This window comes from Buceros rhinoceros, unplaced genomic scaffold, assembly GCF_000710305.1.
Source record: "Buceros rhinoceros silvestris isolate BGI_N320 unplaced genomic scaffold, ASM71030v1 scaffold11118, whole genome shotgun sequence".
Taxonomy (NCBI): Eukaryota; Metazoa; Chordata; class Aves; order Bucerotiformes; family Bucerotidae; genus Buceros; species Buceros rhinoceros.
Genome location: NW_010427475.1, coordinates 21,580 through 31,253, shown reverse-complemented (window position 1 = coordinate 31,253; position 9,674 = coordinate 21,580). Strand labels below are relative to the sequence as shown.

At 40.8% G+C, this 9,674-nt stretch overlaps 1 protein-coding gene across 1 annotated transcript in view; it reads left to right on the top strand.

Annotated features, from left to right (window-relative positions):
• The window catches only part of CPQ (carboxypeptidase Q), a 103,318-nt gene that overhangs the window by 72,398 nt on the left and 21,246 nt on the right, over positions 1-9,674 (top strand). Inside the window, exon 4 of the mRNA XM_010141921.1 lies at positions 2,616-2,727. Coding sequence (XP_010140223.1) covers positions 2,616-2,727 — 112 coding nt within the window. The remainder of the gene's footprint in view (positions 1-2,615; positions 2,728-9,674) is intronic.

Here is a 9,674-nt window from a genome sequence, read left to right as displayed (position 1 = left end):
GTGAGGTACTCTTTCACTGCTAAAAACAAGGTGTCACTTCTATTGTAAGCTTGGTTCTCTCTCAATGATTTTATAAACTTGTTCTAAGTAATTCACTTCAGCTTGAGGCTCTGTTTTCCAGGAGAGTCAATAGTTTTCTTCCTAAAACCAATTTTTGCTTTAAGAACAAACAAAACACATGGCAATTTTGAAGTTGTGGAATCAACATCCTTTATACCTCAGACAGCTGTGCTTTCACTTAGACCTTTTTTTGCTCTTTTTTTCTTTTTTTTCAATTTACTATTACGTGTAAATTCCTTATTGAATGGACAGTAATGAGTCTGCTGCATCAGTCAGCCGCAAAGTGTCGTGCTGTTTGAGCTCTGCCAGCCATAGGCTGCAGTGGGGCTGCATGTTCATCCCAAGTTCTCAAAGCAGAGTTCATTCACACATTGCCCTCACCACCTGCAAGCGTGTGTGTGTGTGTGCTTACTCCTCCCTTATAAGAAAACAAAAAGAGCAAGGAGTACCTCAGTGAGCGCTTCTTTTCTGCTCTCATTTCGGAGAGGTTTCCACCTCCAAAGCTGGCGTGTTTTTCACAGATTATCTGGTTTCAAGCTGTGTTGCTCTTGTAGCAGAGGGCCACCGCAGTTAAAGTACGTCTACTGCAGGGCAGCATCCCTGGAAAACGTGCTGTCTGCGGTTTTTTCATGCTGGGCCTGAGAGGATTATGACATTGCAGAAATACCTCCTGAGTAAATCTGAGGCTTTTACGGAGGGGCCTGCAGTCCAACTTTAAGTGCTTCTGAAGAAGGGGAGGTTTTGCAGCACGTCTGCCTACTACCAATAAAATCAGTCTGTGTTGGAAAGCAAGCACATGTTGAGTCAAGGCTGGATAAGCAGAAAAGAGAGTTGAAGCATCTGAGAAAGAAAGAGTAAGCTGCTATCCCGATTTTGGCCGCAAGCTGTTCCAGCTTCTAAGGGGTGACATTTCTGGGTTTTTTTTTTTATAATACACAGATTTATAAACATTTCATAATGTTATTTTCTAAATTTAAAGTGATTTGGAACATTCTGGTTGGATGTGTGGCAATACAATGGACATGACTAGTAATCATGGCCCTTGTCTAGTACAAAGGGGCCTTTTAGTTGTGTTACCTGAGTTCATATCTGGTTGGATGAAAAAATGGGGGTTTGTGGAATTTTTTTTCTTGCCGTGATCTGTTTGTCTGTTATTTGTTTAATAACCAGTGAAAACATACATACTAAGATTTCTCTCATGTGAAGGGGAAAACAGAGGTCTTCATGCTTAGGTCCCGAGTTAGTTCCTTGCAATGTTAGCTGCACACTTGACAGCATAGACTCTCACCTTCCAGGGGTGATAATAGGAAAAACTCATTATGTTCTCATTTTCAGTGCTCAAATAGTTGTCCTGTGATGAATGAAAGCTGAGATGATATACAGGGTGATCCTCATCCCTTAGGGAGAATAAGGTGGCAGGAGGAATGAGTATTTTTCACCTTTTTCTGGATCCCTCAACTCTTGAGACCTGTTTGACATCAGCCGACCAGAGAACAGGGAGCATGCCCGCATGTCCAGCCAGTTCTGGGCAGGACACAGGAGGTTGCTCCAGGGTGTCCTTCAGTTTTTCCTCCATGCTGAGCGATCAGAGGTTAGATTCTTCCACTTGTACCCTATCCCAAGGGTACTCTTTAGTGGTACCAGTTCTGCAAAGATTCTTGGGGCACTGCATCAGCTTCCTGCTCTTGTTTTTGTCTTATTACATCATTTTGCGTCATTTTACAACACTGCATGCTCGGCTCAGAGCTCTTGTCCCTCCTTGACCTCTTCATTGCAATCACAGATCCATCAGCCCTTCAGTTTCAGGTCCACTTAGGGAACTGTCTCACTTCTAGTTATTGGTCTGGTGCTGCTTATTGACATTTGTAGAGTTCAGATCTGAAAGTGGGTATTTCTGGAAATACATATACTACTATACTCTACTGTAGCCACAGAATTTATTGTGCAGAAAACCCATCTGGGTCTTGCTACCATGTAATTTTTAATTTAAAATATCCTTATGACTAATGGAACTATAAAATACCTTGTCATTTTTGTAGCACGTAGGGGATCCAGTAATAAATTAGAGGTCCTCTGTGACAAGTACCATAGGTATATAATAAAACAATAACCTATGTCTGGGAACACTTCAGGCTAAGTTCATATTTCTTTCTTACTCACCAAAAAATAGGGTTAACCAAATTTCATGCCTGTGGGCTTAACCAACTGGAATATAAAAGAAATTTTCACCATTCTGCGATGTAGTAGTCGTGTGTCTCTGGAAAGTATGCACTTTGTTAATGTACAAGACAAAGCCTTTCGTTTAAACATTTCTCACAGCATAAATAGTTTGATTTAGGCAGTGGTTTGCAGCAGTAAGATGCATTTGGTCAGCTCAGATTTATATTCAGTGACTAGAGAACAATGTTACAGTTTTATTTGAAATGTTGCCTTCCTCCCATTCTAAACTAAAAAGCCAGGTTTATGACAAAATTATTAAGCTGCTTAGAGGCTGAACTGACTTTTCTGATTCAGTGTTTTCATGTAGATATGTTTTCTCATAACTGCTTTTCCAGATTGTGTTGGTCAGTGGACATCTGGACAGCTGGGACGTGGGGCAGGGAGCTATGGATGATGGTGGTGGAGCATTTATATCATGGGAAGCATTATCACTCATTAAGGATCTGGGTAAATATTTAATTTTAAAATATTTTTAATGCATTACATTTTCAGGACGTTTTGTATGTTGTCTAGACTGAATTTTCTATTTTATCCATTCCTCTGAGCATGAATATTCATACTTACAATATTCATACTTCATAATACTACATATATAATATTCATACTTCAAAAATATTTTGCAAGTTTGTCTGTTAAACTCCTTTCATTACAGGAGTCATCCAAAGGCAACACATCAATGATCTAAAAAGCTCATTGCGTCTGCATGGTTGCCATCATCACAGAATGAAAGTTCAATTTAAGATACAACATCTAGGCCCCGTAGAAGGAAGTCACTCCTTTTCATTTGTCTTAATGAGTTCCTCCCTATTAATGAAGATTAAGCTTCATGAAGTCACATATAGCCTTCTGATAATGTTCTCTGCCTTTTAAGCAAACATTGTCATTCAACACATTCACAAATCTTTCATGGTCCTACATGTTGCTTTTACAGTGGGTACTCCGTTAATTTAATTCCCAACCCCTTACCTCACTCTTGATAACTTCTCAAGACAATTTCATCTAAGTCTCTCTCAAGAGCATGTAACTAGGACTAGATCCAGGCAATGATGCTGCTTCTGGTCTTTTCCCTTTCATCTACATGTAAAAATATTCATCAAAAGTGATTGTAAACTTCACAGAAGTTCATATTTCCAATGGATATATTTGGGTGGTTTTGTTTTTCCTTGAATTTTCTTCCGAAATAAATTGATATCCTTCCGGGAGTTGTTCCACCAAATATTGATAGATACATATGTATCATCAAACTGGTGCATTCTCAGCTTTGCACTTGAGGGCTCATTTCCTGATTATGCTGCTTTTATGTTGCTGTGTGGTTGGGCTCTGCTTTGGACTGTGACAGCTGATTTCCTTGGCAAAGGTAATCCAGGTCAGAGGAAGCATACTCTTGAGTCTCGTTACTACGAGAGTATTCTTCTGCCAAATTTGGCTTAACTGTGGTGACCTGTCAAATGCTGTGGACTTGTATGTCTTGTCAAACAACGTTTGATACTAAGCCTTTGCACGCTGTAGCATCCTGCTACAATAGATTTCTGGGATGCAGAGTAAAGTTCTGCTGCCAGGGGTCACTTCTTTGAATCATTCTTGGTAATCATCAGGGTGACAAAGTCACTGGGTTCTGGAATTTGGTCTGTAGATCAGCTGGACTCTTCTGGAGTTGATATCTAGCAGACAGACTGTCAACCCTGGGCTTGCTGGTCTCCCTTCTCCAGAATTTCTGCTCAGCAGAAGTATGAGTTGAACTAAACACCCATGCCATCAATGCTCAATGTAATTAAGGAAGGAAAGAAAGAGGAAAAAGCAGCTTCTAGACCGGGTATGTCTGTTCCAATAGTGCTATGGATGAAATAGCAGTGTGAACTTGCTCAGCCTACTGCCTCCTGGCTTGCGTAGCTGCCCTCTGTGGGATGTGAAAGGCCAATTTCTTCTACTTGTGGGCTTCATCTAACTTGTGGGTAGTAGTGTGCAGTGTGTTATTGTAGAGGGTCATGGTCTACATATGCCTACAGAAGGTGTTTTTGGTAGGAGAGATGGTCCCAAAGATGAGATGAGGTAGGGCCGTCGTACGCGTAAGAGCGAGCTATGGTTGCACGGTCCTCCACATGTGTTCTCTAGACACCCAGTCTTTCAAAGTTCAGTGTAGTTTCCTGCTCTTCCCAGTCTACTGTGACCTAGCCTTACTTCTGGTTGCCAAACTACAAATTCTAGTTTTACTGCTTGATCTCTAGGTTTTTTGCTGGTTTTACCTCCATATGGACTTTTGTCACGATACCCTTCAAAACTAGTTCAGAACAGACTTCTTAGGTTGTCAAGCGGATATCCAGGGATGCTTCCGCCCTCCATCTGATGGAATCTATTGTTCCTAATTACTCCCTTTTCCCAGAAGTGTAACCTGTGGTCAAGAGGAATGCATCACGTATTTGCTAAAAACTAAAATCGGCTGCTGCTCCTGCTCTTAGGTCTGGCAGAGTTTAAATAACAAGCAAGCTTTCCCTGCTTCCGATCAGAAGGATTTGTGCACTTGAACAATCTCAGTGTTTCTTGAAGAGCTCTTTGTAGTCAAGCTCTGTTATGTGTTGAGCCACTCTGATACTTCAGTGGTGAACATCAGACATCCCTGTGATTTCTTATTCTTCTATTTTGCAGTATTTGAACATCTTATCTCTCATTTTCCCAGCCTCAAAATGATGGGAATAACAGTCTGTGACTGCAAAAAAATTGCATCTGTTTTAATTTTTTGTCTTTTAAAAGTAGACTAAAGAAGGCTCTTCTACAGAAGAATCCAGGCCTACTCCTTCTTTTCATGTTTTTTAATTTTTCTTTTATGATTCTTAGAAAATTGTCTATCCTCCCTCCACCTTCAGGAAAAAAAAAAAAGAATTATGCTTGTGTATTATGCTGTTCCATTCAGAATAAACCGTTTTGTGTCTCTTAAGAGCAAGTTCATGGTGGCATTGTATAATTCTTACTCACTGGATTTCCTTTCACATATGACCGAAATGCATCACTCTCTGCTTGTTTAAATACTTGATTTCCTCTGGTAGTAGCCTGTGTGTTTGCTATATGACTTGTGGTGAAATGCGGGTTTCACAGCTGGGAAATGCCAAAGTTTTTGCTGATGCCCTCTGCTGTGGCCAGCTGTTGTGTTCAGCTCTTCTTGTTACATCAGTGTTCTGCAGGAACGTAAGGCTGGGAGAGGACTTCTGATCATCACATCTAACCTGTAGATAACCATGGGTGATACAGCTTTTCATAAACCGTCTCCCATAGCAGGCTGGATATCTTACGATGCACCTAAAATCTGACAAAAAAAGAGCAGCAGAATAGATGTGAAGATTGCGTGAGAAGTTAATGAATGAGTTTTATTTAAAATCAATTCCATAGGCTGTGTTTTGAGTGAGCATTACATTTCGAACTGTGGAGACTTCGTTTAATATCCTTTTGGACCCTGATAAATTTAGTCTCAGACTAGTCCACTAAATAGATTTGACATGGCTTTAGGCTATCTCAACTGTCTTGTCTGAATGCATGTGTAGAGGTATTTTACTGTGTACTGGAAGTCTTAAAGCCATGGTGCATGGTACCCATAAAATCTGTGACTGCATTTGCCAGAGTATAACTGATCTTACAGCTGTGGTGTTACGACCTTAAAGCTGAAGGGAGCATTCTGAAAGATAAATTCTGGAATATGAACTTTATACTGTGTAGTAAGAAATACTGCCACTACTTCTGCCATGGCCCATTGGTTCCGTGAAAGCAAGATGTTACTGTGCTGTTTAAGCCATATTTTTCTCTGATAGTCTAATAGCACTTCATCGTGATATCACTGTGACACTTGGACATGACTGGAGGACACAAGTTATGGTTGTTAATTCGGATTTTGATAATTCCGTGTAGTACCTGAAGAATGATTATAGTTTAAATACCATTTTCTACTTTTTAAATAACCTCCTGCCCAAACCATTTAATAGCTATTGGCTTAGAACCAAATTCATGAAATTCATTGGGAAATTATTCAATTTATACTTTAAGATGGTTCAATCTTACTTTAAGCAGTGCAGTGTGTTTTCTCACCTCAAGTAAAATTTTTCAACAATTTTTGCTTTTATTTCTAAGTAAGTAAATCAGTTACTTAATGCATTAGCCTTTATATTTCCTCGATCTTCAGTGTTAGCTTTTATTTTTTAATTGAACTGGCAGTTTCTGTACCATAGTGGTATCTTTTTTCTTTCTGGTGTTTTTGTAGATTTTCAGACACTGTAATAGTTACATGTTCCCTACGAGGATGCATAGCAGTAGCACAGTCTGAAGTAGTTTTACAGTCTTCAAAACTTCAAACTTCTGGTAGGATTTTTTTTCCATTTCATGTGAATGTTATTTCTTTTTGAGAGAAAGACTGCTACAGAAAGGCTAGGCTGAATTGAAATAATTTTGTATTATATTACCAGAGAGTAGAATAAAAATATTTGATTCATGTAAAATCCTTAGAATCCTGTGTATACATTTCAGAAGAGCAGTACCTTAAGAACACAGGGCCAGATTGTGAGCTACTGTTGTTTTCCAATATGCTGAGAGCTATAAGGATTCGGTTAAACCTGAAAAGCAGAGAAGCTAAAAAGTGGCAAGTTTCAAGTTCGTCTGAATACTTTCCTTCTAATAGCTGTAATGTCTCTCTGCCGATCATCCACACCGGGGTGATGGGATGGGGGCACCTGCTGCAGATGCTGTTCCCTCTCTGCCTTCACCAGGGAGGAACTACAGATAGCAAATTCAGAGAAAAAGCTGACTTTTAGAAGGTTACATTTCAGCAAGGTGAATCTTGCTCCAGGTGGCTTTTCCACAACCATCCTGTGCAGAAAACGGAACCCTCTCTCTTCTCTTCTGTGAGGCTGTAGCTTCACTCTCAAAATATCCCTTTCAGCAAGATCCAGATAAATGTCAGCGCTGGCTTGTGCACTTGTGGTGCCAGCACTGGTTGTAGACATCTCCTCGCCAGAATAAACAGAAGCGTTTTCTTTAGAGCACTCAAATCAAGTTCTCCATATCAACTATACTCTCATGGCTGCTTTCTTCGCTGGTAGATAATCCCCCAACTAGTGGCCATATTGACTAATGTTATCCAAAGGAATCTTTCTTGCGGTTAACGCTGCAGTTTAATGAAGCACAAAGGAAAGAAAAACAGTATTTTGTTCCTGGAACCCTTGAAGCCGATACACGTTGCTAATCGGCGAGATCTGTGGTGAGCTGCTTCATGGCTTATGGGCTTAAAAAAGAACTGGAACTGTTTCCACAAAAGTTGTTTATGTGAAGAAAGATGAAAGTTTTGGAAGGTTATTTCTCTTTATTCCTTTTTCTGGCAATAAAGATGTCTTTAGAGGTGCTGAGGCAGTTTGTGAGCTGGTCTGAACTGGCAAGCTCCCTTTCCTTCAGTGGAGCTGGGGCTACTGTGATTAGATGAGGATTTCTGATGCTTAAGAAATTACCCTTCGTAACTGCAGCAGGACGTCCGAGGCAGTAAGCTTGTGCGATGTGCAGTTTGCCTGCAGCTGTGTCTGGCAGCTGCCTCCCTCCCCAGGTCTCTGCAGTTTTTAACCTTTTGATCAATTTTAACTGAAAGTGATAGAGGCATAGAAATATTTAGAATATGTAGTTTTGATATGTTCTTTGTAAATGGATGATTGAGGAGGGATGGGGGAGTGCATTTATGTGCCAACTGAGGGAGAGGCGGGGAGGAATTCCACTTTTATCCTTTCCTATGATGACGAACGCCTGGTTAATCAGCACACGTGTAGCTGTGGTTGTAAGCACCAGAGCCTCTTTCTTTTTAATCTGTCTCAAACTCTGTTTGATAGGTAGCAAATATTGCTACACTGGTAGTGAGAGCATTGTTTGGGGTAATTTAGAGATGATGGGAAGGCACTTGAGGTGTTTTAGGGAGAAAGGTCTGAGGGATTCCTATCTTTAAGCAAGGGAATCCATGGGTGCTCCATGAGCTGTGATGTGGTGTGAGAGCATTCAGAAGGTCTAGAAGAGAGGCCACCCAAGCAAATTGGGTTTTTCTAGTTTTGCAGAACAACAGCTGTGTTGCTAATTACAGTCTAGAAACCTCAAACCCATCTTTTCAGTTTGCATTTATAATTCTCAAATCCTGTTTGTTAGTTCGTGTGTGAAAAAGGGCATCTCTGGAGATGGCCAATGCCATTTGCCTCAGCATTTTCACGTTAGTCTGGTTAATGCTCTGGTGTCCCTTGAAACAGTTTCTCTTGTCTCTGTGTCACAGAGGTTTACAAAAGAAGCTGCCTTTCCAGGTGAGGTGAAGGACAAGTTAGGCAGCTACTCATGAAAAATCACCATAAAATTACCCCAAATTTATTTTTGTGCCATATTTTGCCTTTAGTTGGCTATACAGGTTGAACAGCCAGCCTGCAGTACTCAGTCCTGCTCTGGATGTTTTTTGCCTATTTCTGTGAAGGAGGTGTTTGTGTTCCTCTCCCACCATTTTAAGCCTGCGGCTGCTGCTGTGTTGGACTTGCTCAAGACTAATGCTTTTGTGCTATGTATTTGAGCAAGAATCGGGTAATTTGTATCCAATGATTTCAGAGCTTTAGCCAGTGCTGCCTCTGTGCTCCTAAACCAGCTGTGTTCCTGCATCCCTTGGCTGAAGGGCATTTCCCAGCTGAGGCCAAAGGTGCTCTGCCCTTCTTTCACCCCCAGGGAGTGCCCTGCCAAAGCCACCTTGTGCTCCAGTGCTAGAAATGTGGGACTTTCATCCTTAAAGGGAGGTTGAGGGAACTGAATAATGACAATAATAGAGAAAGGTCTTTAGAAAGTGGTCATATGGCAATGTCAGCTTTCCAAACATAATAATTTCAGCCTCGTAAACTGCAGTAGACAGTCCATTGGAGTGAGGGATGCAGTCAGTTTTGATGGGTGAATTTCACTGGTTTCTTCTGAAAAACTTCAGCCATAACTGTTGTGTCTCTTTTTAATTAAAACAGCTTGAGCTAATTTTTTTTTTTTTTTTACCGATGAGAAGAGAAGCTGATGGGGTCAGCTACTTGACAATACAGTTTAGTTTATTTTCAGTCTCATCTCTGCTAGCATAGGAAGAATCAAAGTCAATAGGTCCTTTGTTCACATCACAGGTTTCATCATCATGTTGTCTTTCAGCAACATTTACCCACAACCTCTCTCTTCTTATTCAGAAATGTGTTTTTTACCTTTTCGTGGCTGTGTTTGGGTCTCGTGTGCTCCATCACTAGTCAGCTCTTGGTGCCCTGCCAAGCCCAGAGGTACACGTGTCCAGCAGCTACTGCCCGGTCTGTGTTTATGGGATGCATCTTCAGAAGAAGCTTAATGGCTGTGTTGTGAATTTGCCAAATCACAAACTTATCCTC